Genomic DNA, 26,693 nt, shown 5'->3' on the forward strand with positions numbered 1-26,693 from the left:
ATGTCATTAATAGTGCACTTAACTCAAAGGCAATATACCAGAGGTCAAATACTCATTGGGTAGCAAACTGCGCTAATGTGGCATTCTTAATTTATTGTTAGCTGTCTGTACATCCAGCAATGAAATAAACATTCCATTTCTATTCGGTAAAGTGACGACGACCGCTTGTGTTGCGATCGAAACGTCGTGATATTTTTTATTCATCATGGGACCTCCTTTTCCAGTACCAAAATATGATAATAAGTTTGTCCCCATTTTTCTGGCAACGAAACAGGTGTTAAGATGTTAAAACACAGTAAACTGAAACCATTTACAAGGAATCATGTCTGCATTAACCACAATGCTTGTGGTCAGAATGCAAACAAAAAACATACTCTGATAATATGATGCATTGTCCTTGAAACTGATGAGTAGAGGACGCTTTTTGGCCTTTTGGCATCCTATGGTCTAACACCGTTTGAGACTAGGCCCAAAAGAAAGCTGTCTCTGGTGTGGACCAATCAGTTTCAAGGACAATGCATATATTATCAGAGTATGTTTTTTGTTTGCATTCTGACCACAAGCATCGTGGTTAATGCAGACATGATTCCTTGTAAAAGGTTTCAGTTTGGTGTTTTAACATCTTAACACCTGGATTGTTGCCAGACAAAAAGTGGGAAAACCCTATTATCATATTTTTATTCACATTATTATTATTTTGATCTACGTGATTTTACCGAAAGAAGCAATGAATATTAATTCCTGCAGTCGCGAAAGTTTTAAGTAAAAATTTCATTTCTAATCAGGAGAGAGCCTATTATGACTGAGTCTCTTTTTAAAAGAGAGATATGGACGACAAAAAACAGGGAGATAAAACAATACTGTAAAAAAATTACAAGATTAAATATGAAATCTACAGACAAAAAAATCTGTTTAAACTATAACAACACCAAGCAGAGAATAAATATCCAAAATAGATATGAAAAACATTATGATGTATAATATTACGTATAAAACAAAAATAACCGCTATGATGTGTAAACACAACTTAGAGCATAATAATATAAATAAATAGCATATGGAAGCATGTAATATTTAAATGGACGTCAAAGCTAATCGATCCAAGATATGGGTTTGGTTTAGAAGATTTTCCAAACACAAGCACCATATCTCACATCCTAACCTTCTCGTCTAGCTTTGGGAGGAACCTTCTTAATCTCCACAGTTTCTTCATAATGTTCTGAAAATACATATAGCAGGATGTTTTACAACTATAAACTAATCAGATGCCTTACCACAATTGCATTAAGAGATAATATTTCCCTGTATTGAGATAGTCAAAGGTGTTTCTATGATAACATCAAGACGGAAGGAGATAAGGTAGGTCTATAGAGACCTCGAGTGTTTCCTAGGCAACATAACTTAGAGCATAATTATGAACACAATAAAGCATGATACACCGTAAGCATTGACTAACCTTCACATACACGTGAAACCCCACCAATGATATGATATGTGTTTGGTTTGAAAGTCACTTCAAACACAAAACACATATATGGATTCCTAACCTTCTGGTTTAGGCTTGGCAGGAACTTTCCTTATCTCCACTTTTTCTTCATAAAGTTCTAACGATAAAATCAACACGTTAGACGACTATCCATTGCAGCATTATTAATGTGTTAATGTATCAGTTGAGGTAATTAAGCATGAACATGGGATTTAACAGCTAAACCACAATGAATAGAAAACAGGAATGTGGAACTTCATGTTAATGTTCACAACGATATAGGTGTGTTTCGAAAGCCTTTCCAAACGCAAGCCCCCGCATCTCACACGTTAACCTTCTCGTTTAGCTTTGGGGAGAACTTTTTTAATCTCCACTTTTACTTCATAATCAATAAAATAATACAAGTGTTTATTTAAAATTTCACAAATTGAATCCCATCAGATGCCTTTCAACCTATTTCAAATTGTTAAATAAATATTTCAACCTGACAAAGTGTTTCTATGAGAGGATCAACACGGAATAAGACGAGTCAAGCCTTGTAGAAGGCCTCAGGCATTGTCCATTCAATATAACTTGTAGCTAACCATAAGTATAAAAACAATGAGGTTTGGCATGTCATTAATAGTGCACTTAACTCAAAGGCAATATACCAGAGGTCAAATACTCATTGGGTAGCTAATGCGCTAATGTGGTCTTCGTAATTTATTGTTAGCTGTACATCAAGCAATTAAATAAACATTCCATTTCTATTCGGTAAAGTGACGACGACCACTTGTGTTGCGATCGAAACGTCGTGATATTTTTATTCCTCATGGGACCTCCTTTGCCAGTACCAAAATATGATAATAGGGTTTTCCCCTTTTTTCTGGCAACGAAACAGGTTTAAAGATGTTAAAACATCAAACTGAAACCTTTAACAACGAATCATGTCTGCATTAACCACAATGCTTGTGGTCAGAATGCAAACAAAAAACATACTCTGATAATATGATGCATTGTCCTTGAAACTGATGTTTTGTTGCCAGAAAAAAATGGGGGAAAACATATTATCATATTTTTATTCACTTTATTATTATTATTTCTATCTACGTGAGTTTACCGAAATAACCAAAGAATATTAATTCCTGCAAGTCATGAAAGTTTTAAGTCAAAATTCCATTTCTAATCAGGTGAGAGCCTATTATGACTGAGTCTCTCTTTAAAAGAGAGATATGGGCGACAAAAAAACAGGGAGATAAAACAATACTGTAAAAAAATTACAAGATTAAATATGAAATCTACGGAAAAAAAATCTGTTTAAACTATAACAACACCAGGCAGATAATAATTATCCAAAATAGATATGAAAAACATTATGATGTATAATATTATGTATTAAAAATTATTAACCGCTATGGTGTGTAAACAGAACTTAGAACATAATCATATGAATAAATACCATGTGGAAGGATATAATATGATGCATTGTAAATTAACATTTCAATGGAAGTCAAAGCCAATAAACCCAAAGATATGGGTTTGGTTTGGAAGACTTTCCAAACACAAGCACCATATCTCACACGCTAACCTTCTCGTCTAGCTTTGGGAAGAGCCTTCTTAATCTCCACAGTTTCTTCATAATGTTCTGAAAATACATATAACAGGATGTTTTTACAACTATAAACTCATCAGATGCCTTACCATAATTGCACTAATAGATAATATTTCACTGAATTAAGATAGTCAAAGGTGTTTCTATGATGACATCAAGACTGAAGGAGACAAGGTAGGTCTATAGAGATCTCGAGTGTTTCCCAGGAAACATAACTTAGAGCATAATTATAAATACAATTAGGTATGATACACCATAAACATTGACTAACCTTCACATACACGTGAAACCCCACCAATGATATGATATGTGTTTGTTTTGAAAGTCACTTCAAACACAAACCAAATATCTGAATTCCTAACCTTCTGGCTGAGGCTTTGCAGGAACTTTCCTTATCTCCACTTTTTCTTCATAAAGTTCTAACAATAAAATCGACACGTTAGACGACTATCCATTACATCATTTTTAATGTGCTAAATGTATCAGATTACGTATTTAAGCATGTATATGGGATTTACCAGCTAAACCACAATGATTCCAAGATAGGAATGTGGAATTTTATGTTAATGTTCAACGACATGGGTTTGTTTCGAAAGCCTTTCCAAACAAAAGCCCCACATCTCACACGCTAACCTCGTTTAGCTTTGGGAGGAACCTTTTTAATCTCCACTTTTTCTTCATGATGTTCTAACAAATAAAACAAGTTGGTTATATATATTTTTTACAAATAGAATCACACCAGATGCCTTGCTATCACTGTGTTATAAAAGCAATTTCACCTGTTAAGTTAATTTTTCAACTTGGCAAAGTGTTTCCATGAGAGGATCAACACAAAACAAGATTATCCAGGTCTTGTAGAAGGCCTCAGGCATTGTCAATTCAACTTAACATGGAGCTATTCATATGTAGCAATGAGGTAGGGTATACCATTAACAGTGCACTTAACTGATAAGTAACACACCACTGTTAAAACACTCACTGGGTAACTACCTGCGCTAATGTAATCTTCTTAATGTATTGTTAGCCCCATATCAAGCAATGAAAGACACTTTTCACTACTCATCAGGTGAGAGCCTATTGTGACCGAGTCTCTTTTTTAAAGATAAATATGAACTACAGAATAAACTACAACAGCAAAACAATGCAGTAAAAATAATAATAATTAAAATAACAAATCTATACAGACGAATAAAAAAATGTGTTGAAACCATAACAACACCAAGCAGGGAATAATTTTTCAAAACAGATGAAAAAAATATTACGATGTATAATATTATGCAGTGATACATATTAACCACGATAATGTGTAAACATAAATTAGATCATGATCATATAAATAAACACCATGCGGAATGATATAACATGATGATTTGTTAATGAACATGTACATGGCAGTACCTAAGACATGGGTTTAGTTTGAAAGCCTTTTCAAACACAAGCACCATATCTCACTCGCTAACCTTCGCGTTTAGCTTTGGGAGGAACTTTCTTAATCTCAACAGTTTCTTCATAATGTTCTAAAAAAATATATAACAATATTATTTTTACAACTAGAAACTAATCAGATGGCTTACCATAATCCCATCACAATATAATATTTCACTGTATTAAGATACTCAGCTATGTGTATGATAACATCAAGACTGAAGGAGATAAAGCAGGTCAATAGAGGCCTAGAGTTTCCCATTAAAGATTACTTGGAGCATAATCATGAACACAATAAGGTAGGATACACCATAAAGATGAACGAATCTTGACATACACATGAAACCCTAACAATTATATGTGTTTGTTTTGAAAGTCACTTCAAACACAAACCACATGTATGAATTCCTAACCTTCTGGCTTAGGCTTGGCAGGAACTTTCCTTATCTCCACTTTTTCTTCATAAAGTTCTAACGATAAAAGCAACGCATTAGACAACTATCCATGAAAGTGTTATTAACACATACTAAATGTATTAGATTACGTAACTTAGCATTAACATAATATATATAAAAGCCAAACCGCAATGTTTATAAGACAAGAATTTGGGATTTTATAGCAATCTTTTGCAAAGATATGGGTTTGGTTTGAAAGCCGTTCCAAACGCAAGCCACACATCTTTCACGCTAACCCTCTCGCTTAGCCATGGGCGGAACCGTTTTAATCTCCACTTTTTCTCCATAATGTTCTAACAAATAAAACGAGTTGTTTATATTTTTGTTACAAATAGAATCACACAAGATGCCTTGCCATCATTGTGTTAAACAAGGTATTTCACCTGTTAAAGAAATATTTCAATCTGACAAAGTGTTTCCATTAGAAGATCAACACGGAATAAGATTAGTCAGGTCTCGTAGAAGGCCTCAGGCCTTGTCAATTCAACTTAACTTGCAGAGAATCGTAAGCATAAAAATAATGAGGGAGGGTATAGCATTAATCGTGCGCTTAATTCAGAAGCAATATACCAGAGTTAAAACATTCATTGAGTAGCTAACTTCTTAATTTATTGTTAGCCCTACATTCAGCAATATAATAAACGTTTCATTTCTAATCAGATGAGAGTCCATTGTGACTGATCGTCTTTTGAAAAAATAAATATGGGCCACAGAATAAAATACAACAACAAAAAATGCAGTACAAAAACATAGAAACTACACAGACAAACTAAGAAATTTGTTAAAACCATAACAACACCAAGCAGAGACTAATTATCCGAAATAGATATAAAAACGTTATGATGTATAATAGGATGTATTGATACATCATAACCGCTATAGTGTGTAAATACAACTTAGAGGATAATTGTACACATAAACACTGTGCAGTAGGATATAACATGATTATTTTCTAATGCACATATGAAGGTAGGTGAAAGCCAATCGATCCGACGATATGGGTTTGGTTTAGAAGACTTTCCAAAAACAAGCACCGCATCTCGCACACTAACCTTCTCGTTCAGTTTTAGGAGGAACTTTCTTAATCTCAACAGTTTCTTCATAAAGTTCTAAAAATATATATACCAATATTTTTTTTACAACTAGAAACTAATTAGATGGCTTACCATAATCACATCACAATATAATATTTCACTGTATTAAGATACTCAGGTATGTGTATGATAACATCAAGACTGAAGGAGATAAAGCAGATCAATAGAGGCCTAGAGTTTCCCATTAAACATTACTTGGAGCATAATCATGAACACAATAAGGTAGGATACACCATAAAGATGAACGAATCTTGACATACACATGAAACCCTAACAATAATATGTGTGTTTGTTTTGAAAGTCATTTCAAACACAAACCACATGTATGAATTCCTAACCTTCTGGCTTAGGCTTGGCAGGAACTTTCCTTATCTCCACTTTTTCTTCATAAAGTTCTAACGATAAAAGCAACGCATTAGACAACTATCCATGAAAGTGTTATTAATACATACTAAATGTATTATATTACATAACTTAGCATTAACATAATATATATAAAAGCCAAACCGCAATGTTTATAAGACAAGAATTTGGGATTTTATTGCAATCTTTTGCAAAGATATGGGTTTGGTTTGAAAGCCTTTTCAAACGCAAGCCACACATCTTTCACGCTAACCCTCTCGTTTAGCCGTGGGTGGAACCGTTTTAATCTCCACTTTTTCTCCATAATGTTCTAACAAATAAAACGAGTTGTTTATATTTTTGTTACAAATAGAATGACACAAGATGCCTTGCCATCATTGTGTTAAACAAGGTATTTAACCTGTTAAAGAAATATTTCAATCTGACAAAGTGTTTCCATTAGAAGATCAACACGGAATAAGATTAGTCAGGTCTCGTAGAAGGCCTCAGGCCTTGTCAATTCAACTTAACTTGCAGAGAATCATAAGCATAAAAATAATGAGGGAGGGTATACCATTCACCGTGCGCTTAACTCAGAAGCAATATACCAGAGTTAAAACATTCATTGAGTAGCTAACTTCTTAATTTATTGTTAGCCCTACATTCAGCAATATAATAAACGTTTCATTTCTAATCAGGTGAGAGTCCATTGTGACTGATCGTCTTTTGAAAAAATAAATATGGGCCACAGAATAAAATACAACAACAAAAAATTCAGTACAAAAACATAGAAGCTACACAGACAAACTAAGAAATTTGTTAAACCCATAACAACACCAAGCAGAGACTAATTATTCGAAATAGATATAAAAACGTTATGATGTATAATAGGATATATTGATACATCATAACCGCTATAGTGTGTAAATACAACCTAGAGCATAATTGTACGCATAAACACTGTGCAGTAGGAAATAACATGATTATTTTCTAATGAACATACAAAGGTAGGTGAAAGCCAATCGATCCGACGATATGGGTTTGGTTTAGAAGACTTTCCAAACACAAGCACCGTATCTCGCACACTAACCTTCTCGTTTAGTTTTAGGAGGAACCTTCTTAATCTCAACAGTTTCTTCATAATGTTCTGAAAATATAAATAGCAACTTTTTTCACAACTAGAAACACCATAATTACATTAAATATATTGCCATGTAGTAAGATAGTCTAAGATATTTTTTAGAATAACGTCAAGGCCCAAGGAGGTTAGGTTTGTCCAAAGTGGCCTCATGTGTTTACCATTTAACTTAGAGCATAATCATTATCACATTCAGGCAGCATACACCATAAAGATTGACGAGCCTTCACATACACGTGAAACCCCACCAATGCTATGATATGTGTTTGTTTTGAAAGTCACTTCAAACACAAACCACATATTTGAATTCCTAACCTTCTGGCTTAGGCTTGGCAGGAACTTTCCTTATTTCTACTTTTTCTTCATAAAGTTCTAACAAGAAAATAAACACATTAGACGATTATCCATTAAAGCGTTATTAATATGTGCTAAATGTATCAATTCAGCATGAACATGGGATTTAACAGCTAAACCACAATGATTAGAAGATATGAATTTGGAATTTAGTGTTAATGTTGACAAAGATATGGGTTTGTTTTGAAAGCCTTTCCAAACGCAAGCCCCACATCTCACACACTAACCTTCTCGTTTAGCTTTCGGAGGAACCTTTTTAACCTCCACTTTTTCTTCGTAATGTTCTAATCAACAATATAGATTTTTTTAAAAAAATTGCCTTATAAACAAAAACAAATAATAAGCACTACTTTCTGAGACAAACATACTGATAGTGAAATGTTATTAATGTAGTTGGAGATTTGAAATTCGGTATCTAAACAAAGTACCAGTCTCACATTCAAATAATGCAATTAAATACATCACAATCACCACACAGAAAAAAATATTGGCTTGTTTTGAAAGTCGATCCAAACACAAGCACCATATTTCGCACGCTAACCTTCGTGTTTAACTTTTGTTGGAACCTTTTTAACCTCCACTACTTCTTCGTAATGTTCTGAGAAGTAACACAAGTTTTATACGTATAAATAATCTTTATAATTGTAACACAAACCTCACACATTGGTGTTAAAACTAAATTCCACATTACAGTATAAATTATATATATACTGATGTAAAGCCATAACAGCATCAATGCTGAATGGGAAAGAGGTCAGTGTCATGCATAATGTCTTGAACCCATGAGTAAATTGTGCAATGATCACCAATTCTGGTAAACACCTAATGCGTAGTTAATCCTAGCCTTTGATTAAAATTTAACTAGCAATAATGAAGTTTTGCTTGCAGTACTTAAGATAAATAAGAAAACCTATCTCATATAAAATACTGCGTTGACAAAACCCAGAATGTCAATACCAGTCCAGAATATAGTCGCTTAAACAAATACTGCTGGATAATATTGGTTTGCAAAGCTATTAGGCAGTTGGATAAAAAAATATTGTTATTTGGAGGTTCCGAACATTGTTATGATTATACTGTACATGCATTCGTAGATATGTGTTTGGTTTGAAAGTCGCTTAAAAAACAAACCACATATCTGAATTCCCTAACCTTCTGCCTTATGCTTGACAGGAAATTTCCTGATCTCCACTTTTTCTTCATACATTTCTAACAATAAAATCGAAGCATTAGGTGACTATTCACTACAACATGTATACATTTTTTCATGAAAATTGTCGTTGTCAATAAGACAGCTAAAAGTTTAAACAATGAAGTTCATACTCTTTGGTTTTTTCGGTAAAGTCACGTAGGTAAAAAAAATAATAAAATAAATGAAAACTACATTTTTGTTTGAAAACAACTAAATTTAACTAAATTAAAAATTTAGTTGTTTTCATTTATTTTATAGATTTTTTTACCTACGTGACTTTACCGAAAAAAGACAAAGAGTATGAATCCTTGCAGTCACGAAAGCTTCAAATCTAAAATGAAGTTCATGTCATGGCAATTTTGGAGTAAATTTTACAAAGGTATGGGTTTGTTTTTGAAAGTCTTTCCAAACACAATACCCCATATCTCAGACGCTAACCTTCTCGTTTAGCTTTGGGAGGAAGCTTTTTAATCTCCACTTTTTCTTCAGAATGTTCTAAGAAACAATACGAATTGTAATCAATTGTAAATAATACCATCAGAATTGAGACAAATCGGGCACTGCCATTCTGATTTTTACAAAGATGATATTTACACGACAAATCAAATACCCTAGCAGATGTCTTGTGCTCAGAGATGCAGTGTTTTAATATAGTTTCATGTTTAAGGTCACTCCCTACGAAATATGTATTTTACTTGCAAAGTGATTCCAAACACAAATGTGATATCTGAAAGCTAACCTACTGTTCTAGCCTTGGCAGGCACCTTCATAATTTATACTTTCATTTCTGAAGGCTCCAAAAACCAAACATTTAAGATTTAAGTTGCGTTCATCATCATCAGTCACGTTCATTCCACTGCTGGATGAAGGCTTCATTTACTTTAAAATGAAATGCAAACATATCTGTGGGATCCTTTTGCCAGTATCGAGATTTAAAACCTTTGCATTTTCTTTCCACAAGTATGTGTGGTTAATCTAGACTCGATGCCTTGTAATCGGTGTCTATTTGGTGTTTAAACATCGTAACACCTGTCTGTATTATTCAAGAAAGGGGAAAGCCTCTTTATCATTCAAAATGCTATAAAAAATGTTTTTATTCAATTGTATTCGGATGACTTCAAATACACTATAACGAATATATCCCATTTAATTGTGCATTCAAAACATATGAGCAAACCAATTGTACATTGGAACAATGTTCCATAAAATTATATAACTTAGTAACATTACTGAAAGTATTGCGTCTGCAAACGGTTCCATCAATAAAGGTGCAAATCATGAAGCTGATTAACTGTGATGATGTTACACTCTTCGGTGAGAGAATGCATAGTCAACTGTTTTCCACAAGCTCATTGTAGAATATATCACCGATATTTTTATTATAAATCCCAAATAAACACTAAAATATGCACAATGTGTTTTGAACGTTACCCCAAACACAAATGACATATTTCAACTGCTCACCTTCTGGTTTGCCCTTTGCAGGAACCTTTCTCACTCCCACTTTTTCTTCAGCTGGTTCTGAAACAAAGTCAGATTTAGGAGACGTTACTGATGACATTTTTTGTTGATGCATAAACGGGCACGGTATACCTGCTATTATGAAGCGTTGCGTAAAGTTGTGCTTTACAGATTCTTGGCATAATTGGCACAATGCAAACGCAAAGGTATCGTCGAGATACGTGTTTGTTTTGAAATGCAAATCCAAACACAAACGCCGTTATCTGAAATCCTAACCTTCTCGTCTAGTTTTAGGGGGCACCTTCTTAATTTCTACTCTTTCTTGAGCCGATTCTAATGGGGACAAAAGTAAGGGGTTAACTTTTATTTCCCACGCAAACCACTGGAACACAGTGTTCACATTGACACACCTGTGAAAACCCCTTTACGCAAAAGTAATGACTTGATGCCGTGTTCATTAAAACACCATTATAATGCTCGAGTCACCAGAATTCAGTTTTGTGAGTTCAGCCCAGGTAATGCATTCCAACATGCGTTTGCTCATAGGTATATTAATGTTGACACGTTTTGTTTTTTTCATAAATCAGGGCAATGACTATTTTTTGTTGGAATAGTTTGAAATAAACTCGACAGATTACTGTAAAAATGCACCTTCGACATTCATAATGAATCACTGACCACACGATGGCAAGTTTAAAGGAAACATGATACAACCATCCATAAATAACAATCGTACCATGTAGCTTGGCAAATTGCAAATGGTTAATAAACCAAACAGTCAACATAGCGCCATATATGGATTCCTTACCTGGTTTACCCTTGGAAATTGTCTTCCTAATTTCCACTCTTTCTTCATGCGGTTCTAATTACAGAGGCAAGATTAGATACATACATTATTTTCAAAAATGTAAATGTGCTAAATGGCACATTCATGTTTGTATGCGCATTTTATAACGTAAATACATTGTATAAAGTTACATAATTATCAAACAATGTCAAACATACACTGACTACTGGCGATCTCTACTGACATCTGTGAAGGAGAGCATCATATCGCATCAGATTTCTCCACGATTAATCAAAATTCTGATTTTGACAAAGGGTGATCAGATCAGGTTCAAAATCGATGTCATTGTCTGACAGTCGATGTAAATCAATACTTGTTCAATGTACTTGCTTCCCAATTTCACAGAACAGAACCTTGAACTCAAAATGCAACAATTATACAAGGGCATCACTAAATATTTATGGGTACCTGAGAAAAATCTGTCATAATCCTGCAACACAGCTTTAAAATGCATTTGAGCCACAACACAACTGCGTTACAAGAATGAATAGCGGCTAAACACCCTGAGGCTTTCGTGCCCTATGCTCGAAACCCCCTGAGAATGACACCGATAAATACGTGTACATTTTTGAGACGCCGTGATAAGTGTAACAAAAAAAACATCACTAAAATGAAACAGCCTTCCTCTTTATGATAACGGCTCGACTTATACAGTATTATACGCCATGGGGTGACGAGAGGCATGTTCACAGCATTTCCAGATTTCCCCCAAGAAAAATAAATGACAAAATATATGTATTTAATATAGCATCTTAAAATACACCACTTCATGCTCATTAAAACAGGAGGCTCTTGTATATCAATACTTCAAATGTAATGTCACATCTTGGCATATTTGGAAAAGTTCTCAGTATTGATCCAACACACAGATTACTGGTATATGTGTTTGCGCTCCGAACGCAAGACACATATAGCCATGTCTCACCTTCATCCTTAGTTACGATGCGAACTGTTTTTACTTCTACGACTCTCTGCACGTATTCTGATGGATGAAATATACCACATCAGCACATGCACTGCCCTGCCGGGTCTTAAGCCCCAGTTAACAGGGTTGGTCCATCTGAACTCACAAACAACGTATGCTGCAGACTAAAGTCGAGGTTTATTGGCTGCTGTGAGCTTGAGGGAACTCAGTTGGCTCTTTCACAAGTACGTCATGTTTGAATACATATTTTCGAGCAATGTTAATGTGTCATTTTTTTATTACACACTTTTGCATTGACCTTGATTTTTCTGAGGCATTTTTTTTCTCTCAGTGAGATAGATCGGATGGTGGATGGTATGCCTTGGCTCGACCTTTCTATTTCACTCGATACGTATTGCAATAGAGATAGATAGATTTGACAACCAAAAAGTCCACTTTTTTTCAGACACAGGCTAGCAACACTAAAGGACCCCACCATGTTCTCTAAGTGTAAGAATAGTGGTCATCATCATGCATATACATTGTAGACACTGGGGATATGTGAACAATTATTGTGGGTAAAAGCAAAAAACTTGATAGCCAAACAACCCATCACCCACCCAACCACACCTCATTGTTACCCTACTTAAACCCGAGAATATTGCAAGAGACGTTTTATTATATCCTTTTTGTCATTAACCAGTCGCAAATGTTAAATAAAAGGCTCCTCTGTCCCATGTGTCTTAAAAGATTAATCTAACACAAACAATTTAGGAAAAACGATGTAAACGCATGGAATCTGTAATGCTGTCCATTATGCAGACATTTATTTCACAGTATGAAAGTCAGTGCATTTGCATAGTTGCATATTGTACTTTTTACTCTGGTTTACCTCTCCACCTTTTTGGGAAACCCTTTCAACTATTTTTCCAGTTTTCAAGAGGATACGTCATGAAGTGCAACAACTACAGACTAAAGATTTGTTCGTATTGGATCATCTTCATGAGAGTTATAGTACCCTCCAGTTACAGACATGGCTGATGCATAAACGCGTTCAACGTTAGTTGGACAGCGTTACAAAAATAAAAAGCCACGAATGAGATTAAAGATCTATCATCTTGATTTGAAGCTTTCGTGATTGCAGGAATCCATACTATTTGGTTCTTTCGGTAAAGTCGCGTAGGCAGAAAAATACCTACGTGACTACCGAAAGAACCAAAGAGTTAAGATCTATAATCAAGTATGTCTATTTATTACCTCCTTCCTCGTCGTCAGGTTCACCCTTTGCTGGGACTCTTCCTTCGACAGCATCGGCTGTGGAAAGTGAATTAAAGGAGATGCATTCAATCGTTTAATCACACGATATTCTTATGATTTCCACAAGGTCACCATACATATTTTCAAAAAGAGTGCACACACATATCCATTTGGCATATTCTGCGGGTCACTTTCAGATCCTGTTTTGGGAACACAACATCACCGGGAAAAAAAAACCCCAAATAATATATACAACCCAGCATGTAACCTATTATAAAAACACAATTTACACGAACAATTGCTTGAAAACAGTTGCAAAATTCAGAGGTCATAATCCAGTTCTCACCGCTGGAAAGAAAATGACAATACTGTACAATACAGCGTCGCATATCCGACAGTCACATGTCCACCATCATTAATTAAACAGCTCATATCCAAGTTAGTATTTGAGCACGGTGTATGGTCATTTTCTATCAATGTTTACAAATATGACCTCTTCACACGTGGCAAACCGTGTACATATCGCGTACTACTTTCACTTTCCGTGTCCGTGTTCAAATAGGCTTGTGCTTTATTTCGTTTCAAGAACTTGTGTGCAGTATAACCGCCGTTTTCAATTTTTTTTGTATTTGATGTCCATGTATCTGCCTACGCCTCAATCCCCAGCAAAAATCGGATATGCGACGAAGTACTGTACACAAACATCACGGGGCAATTTCAACCTCACCTGCTTGCACAATTTTAGGAAAAACTCTCTTCACCTCAACAGTGTCTGTGACAGGCTCTGGAAATATTCGTTACGTGCATTCAGAGACAATTTTACACACGTCGATATACAACCATACATGGAGAACTTGTCAGCAAATATCACCAAATAACTGCAAACACTGAAACTTACACCAAAACTGCAAACACTGAAAGTGGATTAACTTTTTACAAACACACGCTCCGAAGAAAAAACTGGGTTTGCATTTGTAAATGAAACCGAAGTTTTATTTTTTTAAATTTCACTTGAAACAAAAAAAACAAGATGAAACAATATTAGTGAACACCTGCAATATTACAAAATTGGAACAGTTATGGATAAGGGCTTGCTAGTATTCATTTTTTTTATTTGATGAATTTAGTTTTGCTGACGTTTTTACTAATCGGTAAAAGTTCCCACCTGGTATTTATAGATTAATAAAGTTTTTAATATTGTGGGATAAGTGATTTCAATGTTGTTGCTTTTTTTTCTATGTGGCCTACTTAAAAAAAAGCCTAGAGCAGAAGAACCCTGGCAAGCCAATGAAACAAATAAGACAGAATCATAAAACATGTGGCAATAAAAACACACGAATCTCAAAAACGCACAGGCGGTGAATCAGTATCACTGTAGTGATGTGAAAAATATATAATTTACTGGTAAAACACCCACCTCATTGAACGTTTGATTTAAAAATGGTCGAGAAATACAGGCATACCTGCTCATGTGGAAGTATATTTATTTGAAGTACCATTTTTTTCAACCGCTTATTCAAGGGAGGTGATGTTTTACACTGGTAAAAATGTGTTTTTATTATCACAACAAATACAATTTTCACATCAATACATACCACATTCAAGTCAACACAAATTCACGCAACCAAAAATAACCACACGTATTTCATAACCACACTTCATTTTGTAAACACAAACCTTGTGATCATTTGTATTACGTTTTCCAAAAGTGGGAAACCAAACTTTATTATTCGTGGAACCATTTACCATTGATAAATCAAATATGTTTTCAATAATATATATGCTATAAATATTTATGTTTAAGCAAGGTAATTTTAAACCGATTTAGATTGGTACTCTTAAAACACTAATTAAATGTATAATTACATTTGTAATAACAACGTTAAATAGTTCCAGCCATTATCCTCACCTGCTACAACAGGCTTAAACCTAGTGGGCCACTCTTCTTCCTCATAATCTGTGTAATATATTATTTTCAGAAAATAAACGAATACGTAAGTTAATTAAAATAATCGCGAATTGCATTTTATTTTCATTTAAGTTAAGTTTACAGTACACGAGCAACTTTACTTCTTGTGCTAATAGTTTTTTGCACATCTGACAACACTGCCGGAGAATTCCAGCATTGTGTGTCATATATGAAATATACATGGCTAAAACTGTTTATTTGTTTACAATAAGGATGAGAATATATTTTGTATTAAATGCCTCAACAACTCAAAACCACCTTACATCATATCACATCTCAGCCATTCCAATGCCCCACTGTATAGTCGAACCAAGGGCACCCCAGGTGGCAGCTGCCCCTGTGAGGAACAAGGCAAGCCACAGCACTGGCCTGCAAGTGGACATTAGCCTGCCATTATGATGAAATGGCCATTATTAAAATTATGTTCACCCCTCTTGGCTGCAGAATTGTTTCCAATAAATGCAACGCTGAGTTCTAATACCTGTAAAGTCCAAACGTTAGCATGGGTCGTCAGGTTTTTCCCCCCCCCCGATATTGCGGACATACACAAGTGCACTACACCAACAACAGACCATCACAATTACACAGGAAAGTGGTAACAAAAACGGACCTCTGCTGCTGTAAACACAGTTCAAAAGCAGACCCTGACATCCAATTCATGCAATTGTATTAGAAGTTTCTAACACAATATGCTGCAATCTCACCTCCTCCCCTGTATCGTGGTATGGTCTTCTTGACCTCAACTTCCTCTGTCACATGCTCTGATGAAGAAAAAAAGGCCATTTACCATGCGTACCTATGAGTGGCATTAAAAAAATAACCCGCAAAGAATATACTTACAACCAAATGTGTGTTGTCACAATTGGAATTGTTTTATGCACGTGTATGTACATTTATATTAAAAAAAAAACTGTGACGCTCTCACCTGCAGCTTTGAATTTTGGTTTAACTTTCCTGACTTCAAATTCTTCTGCCAAATATTCTACCAAAATAATTAAATGTACCTTCAGTGACGACGTCAATACTTCGTTTACACAAAGTAATTATTGATTGAGCCATTAATTGAAATTACTGTGTATTAAACATCGAAATTTTTGCTTGAAATAATGTGATTGTAACAGGCCAATAAAAGTTTAAGCACACATTTAAAGCAACATAAATATTTTAAAACGAATATTGCAAAGTCCATTCCAGTCATTTGTGCTTCGAGTTACGCAAATGAGGAATAATCCTGACCTTCGAATGCTAGTTTCGGAGAGACTTGGATGACCTCCGCCGTTTCGGTTATCATTTCTAACGAAGAGATTGACTCGTTGAAGTAAAAATGTAAAAAAAAAACTAAACACATTCGTAAATAACACGGTCGCCTTAAAAGTAAAACACAGAATAGGTGACGTTTTGGGCTATGGCCCTTCTTCATTGCACATTAAAATACATGTGACGAATGAGTTTAATTTTTGTTGTTGTTGGTTGTACTTGTGCACACCATCACCAGATGTCATGAGTGCATTTAACGCAAATGAGCCAACGAAAGCAGTGCACAGATAGTACTCCGGATTCCACGTTGAATGATACTCATAATTAACAGCAATATAGCACATGTGCAGTTATAGAAATGGCACATCTATAACAATATAGAGCGGTATTGTTTAATATTTAAAATGTTTTTTACGTCATTATATATGATATTTTTCATTACTATGTATTCATGTATTGAACTATGTAATGCGGTATTGTAAAAAAAAATGTAAATGTCAATTAACAACATCACCCGGTGTTCACATGCAGTTTGTATTAAATGTCTCTAAGACAAACAGCATGGATGTTTATGCTGTTCTCACCTTCACGTGTATATTTGGGTACGATTGGTTTTGGTTCCGGCTCTTCAAATATAAGTTCTAATAAAGAAAAATAGGTCTCGTAATCTAATCGCACGAGTATAGTTGTGCATGTAAGTTCTTCAAATACATACGTGAACAAACACGATGAACAACGTGTCGATGTAAATCGGAAAAACTTAATGATTGTGTATTTTTGACAAATACACACATGCCACAAAAGTATTTCCACACACTGGAATTTGCAAATAACTACGTTACTTGCAAATGTTATATTTCCTCCAAAAATATCTATATTTGTTTATGTAATACACGGGTTAAAGACCTAATTTTTTTAATGAAAATCAAGAAGGCTTGGCTAAGAATGTTGGCGTGTGGTGAAGAATAATAATGGAATGCAACCAAGTAATGGAAGGCGTCTGATAGTACGGCTACCGTGGAGATGGAATTAAATAATCAGTTTGTGTGCAGGTACTGGATGGTTTATACTGGTAGGAACGAAGTTGTAAACTGAGTGTACCAGCCTGCAATAGATTAATGTGTCCGTCCGTCCGTCCCCTTTCAATACTTTAACGAAGTAAAATCTCGTGCTGTTGGGTGTAATAAAATTGCGCAAATTTCCAATGTTCCTACCAGCCCACCCTGCAGGGACCTGTTTATATCGAAGGATCGTAAGACATGGCAGCTGCTTGGGCAGGCCTTCATCCAGCAATGGATTGACCATGGCTGACGATGAAGAACGCCGGTTAAAGCCAACTCGTGACTTGTGTGAAAGCTGAACGCACATTTTTAAAGGTCATTTTGCAACAGAGTCAAAATATTTAAACAAAAAACTCCGATAAATAATTATGCTGTAAGAATTGATGGCACTCCAGTTTACACAATCACCACACTCTATAGTATCCTTCTGCTTTTCAATGGAAAAGAGAGGACAGTTGGATTCCACTCTGAGACCAAGTTTCTGCAAAGTTTAAAATCCAACGAGTTTTAATCACTCGTTAAAATTGATTACCTTACCTTCTGTTTTGTGTGTGTATATTACGTCTCTGACTTCAAGCTCCTCGATTGTGTATTCTGACAAGTAAAAGTTCACGCTGCTGTTTAAATCGATATTCTGCAGGGACTACTATTTCGGTAAAAAAACATGTGGGTCAATGTATGACGCAAAAGCAGTGGTGGACGCAAGACACATACACACATTGTTAAAATGCATTTCCTTTACGGACAATGCATTTTAAATTAAGGCATCGAGCCTCTTCTCACCTTCGTGTACATCTGGTTCAGGTTTACGTGGCACCACGGCTACTTTCTCACCCACTGTGACATACAAAACAGCTGATTTAACGGAGCCTTGTTTACGGAATTCCGGGTTTATACATAACAGAGACACTATTTAGTACAGCTGCAAATGTTAAGGCAACTTTGCCCAACAGAGCACGTTAAAATAAGTTGACTGGTATTGGTAAAAAAAAAACCCGTAATGTTACGTATTATTATAGGCTTCTATTGTATACATCTATACACACATGTGCAATGCATTTTCATCGGTGAAAATACATAGTCTTATTTACCACGCCTGACTGCTTCATCTTTCTTTACGGTAATCTCCACTGTGGGCTCTTTAGTTTTCACAACCACAGCTGTTGAATGAGCATTGCAAATCAACGTATGGAGTTTGTCAAATAAAACAAAAACAAAATGAAACAATAACAGTGAGCAACAACGAACAACAATTACGTATCTTAGAGGGCCTTAATTGCAGCAAAAAAAAACCCACAGGAGCGTAATTATTTTAAAATCGTGTACGATACAAGCAAGGCAATACGTACAGCACGATGGGGGACTACCCCCATCGTATTCGGGTCACACAAGGGAGACACGTGTTTGTGTTAGAGAGGTTCTAATACAGACACACGTGGATTGTCTCTTCCTTTCCCGACTTTAGGCTTTTGCAATGGCTGTCTTAATTTCAGCTTCGGAGTTTTTCCAACGTTGTTTCTGATAAATACATGACCAGTGTCACAACATTCCCCATTTCATAATAAAGTTTTTACGTTAGATTGCGTTATTTATAAATGTTTTGCAACCCTCCACCACCAGACATGGCCAATCAGTAAAAAATGTGTCACGTTGACAAAAGAAAAATAGTTTACTTCTTTAGCCCACCGGTGTGTTGAAGAGTGAATCCACAACATTTACAATTATTGAGTACGACGTTTCGCTATTAATTACATCCAGCATCATCGGGCAATTTGCCAGAATAGTGAAGCCCTCCACCTGCTCCCGGTCTTAAATCGAGCAGCAGGGTGACGTCATCATTAACCCAACCCATTTGCCGAGTTTTACTATTTGGCATGCATACAAGAAAAAAGCGGACGTGTCTATGTAATTTGTTTTACAAATATGTGCATGAGATAATGAGTTCTAAGACAAATGTTTGCCATAAACATTTAAGCTTTCGTTTTGGAGGCTTTATTTTTATTTCAACCTCTGTTTTGTCCCAAGTTATTTCTGATAAATACAAACCACGGTCACAAATTACTCATTGCACAATCGTACACTTTGGTGTGGATATAAAACGATGTGAGTAGATGTGGAGTGCGTTTTAAATACATATGCAAGACACGGAGACAAAAGTCAATACGGCACGTGGAAATGTAACTTTTTTAAAGAATATCTTTGCTGACATCTGTTTTGTATTAGAAAACAGTCTCGAATACAAACAAGACTGCCATCTACCTTTAGGCTCTAGTTTGGAGGTTTCTCTTAACATATTAACTTCTGTTTTCTCCTGAGCGATGTCTGATTAATGCACACCACGGATATATTTTCCCATTCTCCCCATCGATAAACTTTCGTATGGCTGTAAAATTTGAATTTGTGTCGATGCAATTTGTTCGAGACGCATGTTTGCATTTGAGAATGGGTTACAACACAAACATGCTTGCCATCTACCTTTAGGCTTTGGTTTTGGATGCTCTCTCTTAATCTCAAATTCAGTTTTCTCCCAAAAAGCTTCTGATAAATATAAACCACGGTAACAACAAATTGTACATTGGCTAACCATTCACTTTGGTGTGGATATAAAACCTGAATTTGAGTGTGTATATGAAATGTGTTTTAAATACATATGTAACACACGGACACAGAAGTAAATTCGGCACATGGAAATATAACTTAAGTATATTTTTGCAGACGTCTGTTTGTATTAGAAAACAGTCTCTAACACAAACAGATCTGGCTCTGGCTTTGTGGTGGCTCCCTTTTAATTTCAACCTCTGTTTTCTCCAAAGTGATTTCTGATTTAAAAAAAAATTAAACATTACGTTCACGATCTTTTTTGCCACTGTAAATCACACAAGTTTGTACTTTTTTTTCTAGAGCCGGGATGGAGAAACTTTTTTCTTCTTCATGAGGGACAAATAAAACTCACCAAAAAACTTGAGGGGGGGAGGGGTGTTCAACACTTAAATTAGCTGCTGTTGCTAAATCAAAAGTATTCGGTTTGCGTGGATGCCAAAAACTGTCATTTGTTGGCCATTTCCAAGCGGTATGTTTCATGTGACCACTGGCCATCTACAATTAAGTCGTGGGCCAGATATGGCCTCTGCATGCTTAGCCTCCCAACCTTGTCCTACAGACATGAACACATTGTTTGGCGATACTGCGTTGGCAGTTGTGCACAAACACAAATAACACAACAATCAATATATTTATCAATACAACCGCTATAAAATGATATACATGTACAATAGGTTTAGTGCTGCGTAATGTCGCTTCTTCACATATTTGCTGTGAAGAAGGGCTATTGCCCATAATATCTCCTATTACACGTATGTTTTCGTCGAAGGCAGTGTTATTAATGAACGTGTTGAGTTTTCTGTTCTGCTGTTTGTATCAGAAATTGGGATCTCACACAAACATTCCTGTCTTACACCTTTAGGCGTTGGTTTTGGAGGCTCATCTCTTTTAATCTCAACTTCTGTTGTCTCCCAGAGAGTTTCTGATAAATGCAAACCACGGTCACAAATTCCCCATGTTGCAAATCGTTCACTTTGTTGTGGGTATAAAATTATAATGCGTGTGTACTATATGGAATGTGTTCCCAATAAATATGTAATGCACTCATAGGATGTCATATTATGCATGAAGAAGTGTTTATTTAGACATTTGTTTATATTCGAAAACAGTCTCGAATACAAACAAGACTGCCATCTACCTGTAGGCTCTAATTTGAGAGGTTCTCTTCTCATATAAACTTCTGTTTTCTCTTGAGTGATTTCTAATAAATACACACCACGGATATAATTTTCCCATGTTTACCCAATCGATATACTTTGGTATGGCTATAACATTGGAATCTGCGTTGATACAATTTGTTTGATACACATGTTTGTATTTGAGAATCGGTTCCAACACAAACATGTTTGCCATCTACCTTTAGGCTTTGGTTTTGGATGCTCTCTCTTAATCTCAACTTCTGTTTTCTCCCAAATAGCTTCTGATAAATACAAACCACGGTCACACATTTCCCCATGTTGCCAATCATTCACTTTGGTGTGGATATAACATTATGCGTGTGTACGATATGGAACTTGTTCTAAAAAGATATCTATAAAATACACACAAGTAAATTTACGTACAAAAAAAACGTATTTTTACACAGACATTTGTTTGTATTAGAGAATGAGTTCTAACACAAACATGTCTGCCATCTACCTTTAGGCTCTGGCTTTGGTGGCTCCCTTATAATTTCAACTTCCGTTTTCTGGCGGGCCGTTTCTGATAAATACAAACCACGGTCACAAATGCACCGTTTTGCTGAACGTTCTCTTAGGTGTGGATATAATAAAATCATTTGTAGGTGTGCAACTAGTTCCAGACACATTGTGGAGATGAAAGAACATGTTGAAACACATGGCCATCATATACCTTGCTTGACTTTAGGCTTTCGTTGTGCTCTATCAATTCCAACTTCTCTTTTCTCCCAAGTTTCTGATGAATACAAAACACATTCGGGATGTTCACCACTTGCATATCATTCACTATGATATGGATATGAAGTGAGAAATTGTTAATTGTTCCAGATATGCATTTTCGTTGTTCAGCAGTAAAACATTAATTTTGTCATTGGCGACATATCTTACCTTCTACATAATGCCTTTCTTCCACTGAAATTGACAAAAAAGATACAAAAAAAGAATGCAGAGACATGTTTAGAATTTATCCATGAAGTTAACAAATGCATTATTTACAATGATGTGATTTTTTTTCCAATTAATGGCATAAGTTTTTTTTAACAAAACTAAACATTAAATATGATTTCATAGTTATCATCACACATATATAAAAGTCTTGTTGCATGGATGGTTACAAGTGGCTGCACATACGACGAGTGTTGTTCAAGGCATAACATGAGAACAAGTTCAACAAATATGAAAATAGTTTCAAAGGAAACATAATTAAACGTAAGCACATTTTGCAAATTGATATATTTCAATTGCTAAGAATATATTCACCCTAGCTAGGGTTAAATGTACAAAAAATATTCTTAGTTTGAGGATTACACACAAAATAATCTAAAGCCTAAATGAGGATACTGTTATCATTATTAATGAAATATTTTAGTTTGATTTATATTTCATCACAGCTCCCCAATACGAATCCAAAATGTACTGTACTTTGTACAATACCTTGCTGATCTCGTCAAGGAGCATAAATCAGCACACAAACTCACTACATCGCGTGGCGCTTTCAAATACCCTTCTGCGGCCATCTGGAACGCTCTTCCTTCCGATATTAGGAAGCCACTGGAATTACGCACTTTTAAATCATCTAGATTAAAATCAAATTTATTTAGAACTGCTTTTTGTGCTTAGTTTGTGTTCCTTCCCCCACACCTCCGATTAGCAAGGTTGGCTAAGCACGGTGTGAAGGAAGTTCAACATACATATATACAATGAGCCAATGGAACAACGCATTGATTTTTTTTCCGAATAAAAAGTAGCATCTGACCGATTTCTCCTTCTTCTTCTTCCTCCTCTTCCTCTTCAGCACCAGGCTTTGCACCTAAAATAGGTGACAATTATAATAAAACACCACGGAAAATATTGTAAATTGCAGTGAAAGCTATAATATACAGATAAGGTGTTTGCGAGTAATAATTTTTCACATTGCCATCAGTGGATGGAGAAGCTTTAATGAAATATACCTTTGCGATAATCTCGTCTCCCTGTATGTAAAAAAACAGCAACACAAAGACAAAAGCATACGTTATTGCACCACAAAATATACGAAGATTGTCTAAAAATATCACGGAATGCCAGAGAGTTAAAGTGTTGTATAAAGCACAACAGAAGGTAAATATCTAAAGCCGTACATACCTCTACCCTCCATACCATGGTCCTTCTTTGAAATAAAATCTTGTTCGTCAACTGGCTTGCGTTTCTTGGGCACTGCACAAGACACATTTCACTTAAGTTTAAAACAGATTCAACATTCCAAATACACATTCTGATTGTCCTACTGGCATCATGTAAAGAGACGAAGGTATCCATTCGTGTTAAGAGAACGGCTCACGGAAGCAGATATCACATAGCTACCTCCGACAAACTTTAAAGTGTCGTTTGGCTCACACTTTCAAGGGGATCACTTTTCCACTCACTCTGCCAAAGAGAGTAGTCTTAATTACATGACTATTGCCGTATTATGCGTAGAAGCAAATGTAATATATTTTTTATTGTGCAGTTTGCTGGCGATCATGCTGAAACCATCAATCGACGAGACTTGAGGACCGAGTTTAATCAATTTCCCGCTTAGATTCAAAACCAGTATTTTCAGCCGTGCCAGCTTGAGCACACTGAGCTCCGAACCACTCGATCACCTCTGAATAACAATGTGTTAGTCATGAGATCTATATCCCCATACCTTCAGGCGTGAGGAATAGATCGGCAAAGCTTTTGACCTCTCCTCTATCTTCTTTGCGTGCAATAACAGCATAAGATCCTGGAAATACATTACAAAAAAACTTCAAACGACTCTATCTTAAAACCATGGGATTTGATGACAGCGTATCCTCGTTATTTCACGAACTTTCTATCCACGATGTTGGCTTTCCGCGAATAGCACCTGGAACTCTACAACGACTGCATCGAGAAATAAATAAATTGATGAGATAAATTGATGAGATAAATTGATGAGATAAATTGGTGAGATAAAGTGATGAGAGAAAGTGATTAGAGAAAGTGATGAGATAAAGTGATGAGATTTATTATCTTATATATTGATTTAAGGTAATTCATTAAAAATAAAGGGTTTCATAGGCCAATATCATTATCCACGAAATTTGCTATTCAAGAGCTTCTCCGGAACGTATCCCTCGCGAGTAATGAGGGGATTACTGTACACGTGGATATCATGACCCTTATGCCTGCAAGGTGAGTTAAATATTTACCCTATGAGGAAAGTGACTGAACAACACCATTCTATCATCCCATGTACGAATGACAACTTTGCAATTCAACCACTCGTGGCAAAAAAAGCATAACTAGAGAACAACTTCAGCTGTATTTGTATTTGTTTCAGTGCTTTATGTAACAAATGTCAATCATGCAAATACCTCTGACACTAAATGCCCGTAATTTTCCCATGAAAACCGAAATTGAGTCTCAAAATACATTGTGCAGGTAAGGTTTGGAAAATGCCATTAATGAGTGTCTGGCATGTAGGAGGAAAGCAGAGTCCCCAGGGAGAAGCAATGCTGAGCTGACGACCTCTGGCTAACCTTGCAGCCCAAGCCTACAACAGCTGGTATTCAGTGGACGTCTGCCATCCAGGTATTGACCAAAGTCAACCCTGCTTAGCTTCCAAGAACCGACGAGATAGGGCACATTCACAGTGATAAATTTACGATGTTTTTAGTTTGTTGTCCTTCCCCCGTACCTCCGATTAGCACGGTTGGCTCTGTACTGCGCGACACAAGTTCAACATACGTACATATATATTAATGATTTAAGAACTACTGATTTTCTGACTTCTGAACACACCTTCGTCTTCAGGGGTGACGTCCTTGATGGTGAGGTAGTGTGCACACCCGTCGCTCGACAAGCTGTACTTGGGCCCTTCCTGCAGCTCTTCATCGTTCTTATACCAGGAGACATCTGCATCCTCGAAGGTCACCTCACACTCCAGTGTGTGAGTCTCATTCTCACGCACCTCCTCCGTCTGGATGACCTTGGTGAACTCCAGTGGCTTTGCTGCATAGGCAATGCAATAAATAAATATTAGACTCGCGGTCCGATATAAAAAAAAAGCTCAATTATAAAATAAACAAAATTATGGGTGGCCAGTGTTCAGGGCGCTGAGTTAGCACCAAAAAGATTGTGGGTTTGATCCAGGTGAGAGGGATTGGGGTTTGCCATATTGTCAAATTGGACAGCGTGGTGATGGAAGCTCTATATTAAAGAACATTTGGGGGAAAGGCCAAGAGGAATGAAGAGATAGGTTTCGCTCTACGATCGTTTTCTGAAATAAAAAGGCCCACGATCAGAGATGGAATTAACTTGTCCAGTAAACCTGCTCTTCGGCGAAGAACTCGAGATGTCGTTTGGTGGCAAATTTATGTTTTTATATATATAAGCAAAGCCAAAAGGTTTATGCGTGGACCATGAGCAGCAACTTGGCAAGCCATGCATACCTTCAACAGTGAGTTCGGCAGGTGCCTCAATGTCCTCGTAGCGGCAGGTGTATTGCCCGGCGTCTTCGAGGTTGGTGTTGTGAATGACGAGGCGGTGTTGCTTTTCAGAGACCTCCAACGTGTACTTCTGCGACGGCTGGATGAGCTTGCTGTTGCGGTACCACTGAACGGTGAGGTTAGGCACTGAGAATGTACACGTTAGTTCCACCGTCTCTCCCTCGGTGGTTTGTTTATCCTCCAGGGACTGGTCCAAGCGCAGTTCTGAAAGGGATAAGCAGACAGTTCGCATCGTTTAGCTCTTCTTTCACAGGGAACTTTGTCTTTTCACCCCAATCCTATTCCGATCTTCCCATTCGTTTAATTTTATGGCACGAAGATTCCATTCAGAACTCGTGCAGAGCAGCGTAATCCTGTGCATTAGAGTTGGCCCGCAGATGGTGATTTCATGTAACTATCTCGGAGATCCCTTAAAAGTAATATTTTTCTTAAATCTGAACACCAGGGGTGAACTATCCCACGTTTCCCACTGTGGGAAATTGTTGTTGCATGGCAGGCTGATCATTTTAATCCTCACACCTGGAGTTTAGCTGAATTGCGATAAAAACCTCATTCAACGTGACAGGGTTTTTTGTGCTGTCATTGGTA

The 26,693-nt window shown here is 36.2% G+C and overlaps 1 protein-coding gene across 50 annotated transcripts in view; it reads right to left on the bottom strand.

Moving 5' to 3' along the window:
- Positions 1–26,693, bottom strand: part of TTN (titin) — a 355,181-nt gene that overhangs the window by 220,592 nt on the left and 107,896 nt on the right. For 32 of the 50 annotated variants that reach the window (XM_076067945.1, XM_076067951.1, XM_076067923.1 and 29 more), the window contains 36 exons: positions 26,049–26,309; positions 25,399–25,608; positions 24,281–24,358; positions 23,737–23,808; positions 23,565–23,585; positions 23,369–23,422; positions 22,501–22,524; positions 22,286–22,348; positions 22,073–22,135; positions 21,792–21,854; positions 21,573–21,635; positions 18,925–18,993; positions 18,617–18,670; positions 18,371–18,427; positions 17,357–17,413; positions 16,752–16,808; positions 16,441–16,497; positions 16,220–16,276; positions 15,456–15,503; positions 14,274–14,330; positions 13,547–13,603; positions 12,311–12,367; positions 11,347–11,400; positions 10,815–10,871; positions 10,542–10,598; positions 9,516–9,572; positions 9,038–9,094; positions 8,427–8,483; positions 8,113–8,169; positions 7,847–7,903; positions 7,484–7,540; positions 4,538–4,594; positions 3,711–3,764; positions 3,440–3,496; positions 3,054–3,110; positions 1,163–1,219 (listed from right to left, as the gene is read on the bottom strand). In XM_076067945.1, the coding sequence (XP_075924060.1) occupies positions 1,163–1,219; positions 3,054–3,110; positions 3,440–3,496; positions 3,711–3,764; positions 4,538–4,594; positions 7,484–7,540; positions 7,847–7,903; positions 8,113–8,169; positions 8,427–8,483; positions 9,038–9,094; positions 9,516–9,572; positions 10,542–10,598; positions 10,815–10,871; positions 11,347–11,400; positions 12,311–12,367; positions 13,547–13,603; positions 14,274–14,330; positions 15,456–15,503; positions 16,220–16,276; positions 16,441–16,497; positions 16,752–16,808; positions 17,357–17,413; positions 18,371–18,427; positions 18,617–18,670; positions 18,925–18,993; positions 21,573–21,635; positions 21,792–21,854; positions 22,073–22,135; positions 22,286–22,348; positions 22,501–22,524; positions 23,369–23,422; positions 23,565–23,585; positions 23,737–23,808; positions 24,281–24,358; positions 25,399–25,608; positions 26,049–26,309 (2,391 nt within the window). The remainder of the gene's footprint in view (positions 1–1,162; positions 1,220–3,053; positions 3,111–3,439; positions 3,497–3,710; positions 3,765–4,537; positions 4,595–7,483; positions 7,541–7,846; positions 7,904–8,112; positions 8,170–8,426; positions 8,484–9,037; positions 9,095–9,515; positions 9,573–10,541; positions 10,599–10,814; positions 10,872–11,346; positions 11,401–12,310; positions 12,368–13,546; positions 13,604–14,273; positions 14,331–15,455; positions 15,504–16,219; positions 16,277–16,440; positions 16,498–16,751; positions 16,809–17,356; positions 17,414–18,370; positions 18,428–18,616; positions 18,671–18,924; positions 18,994–21,572; positions 21,636–21,791; positions 21,855–22,072; positions 22,136–22,285; positions 22,349–22,500; positions 22,525–23,368; positions 23,423–23,564; positions 23,586–23,736; positions 23,809–24,280; positions 24,359–25,398; positions 25,609–26,048; positions 26,310–26,693) is intronic. The other 18 variants (XM_076067944.1, XM_076067943.1, XM_076067927.1 and 15 more) reach the window with 18 other exon arrangements.

Source organism: Petromyzon marinus, chromosome 19 (genome assembly GCF_048934315.1).
Source record: "Petromyzon marinus isolate PM22_M1 ecotype Great Lakes invasive population chromosome 19, UKy_Petmar_22M1.pri1.0, whole genome shotgun sequence".
NCBI lineage: Eukaryota > Metazoa > Chordata > Hyperoartia > Petromyzontiformes > Petromyzontidae > Petromyzon > Petromyzon marinus.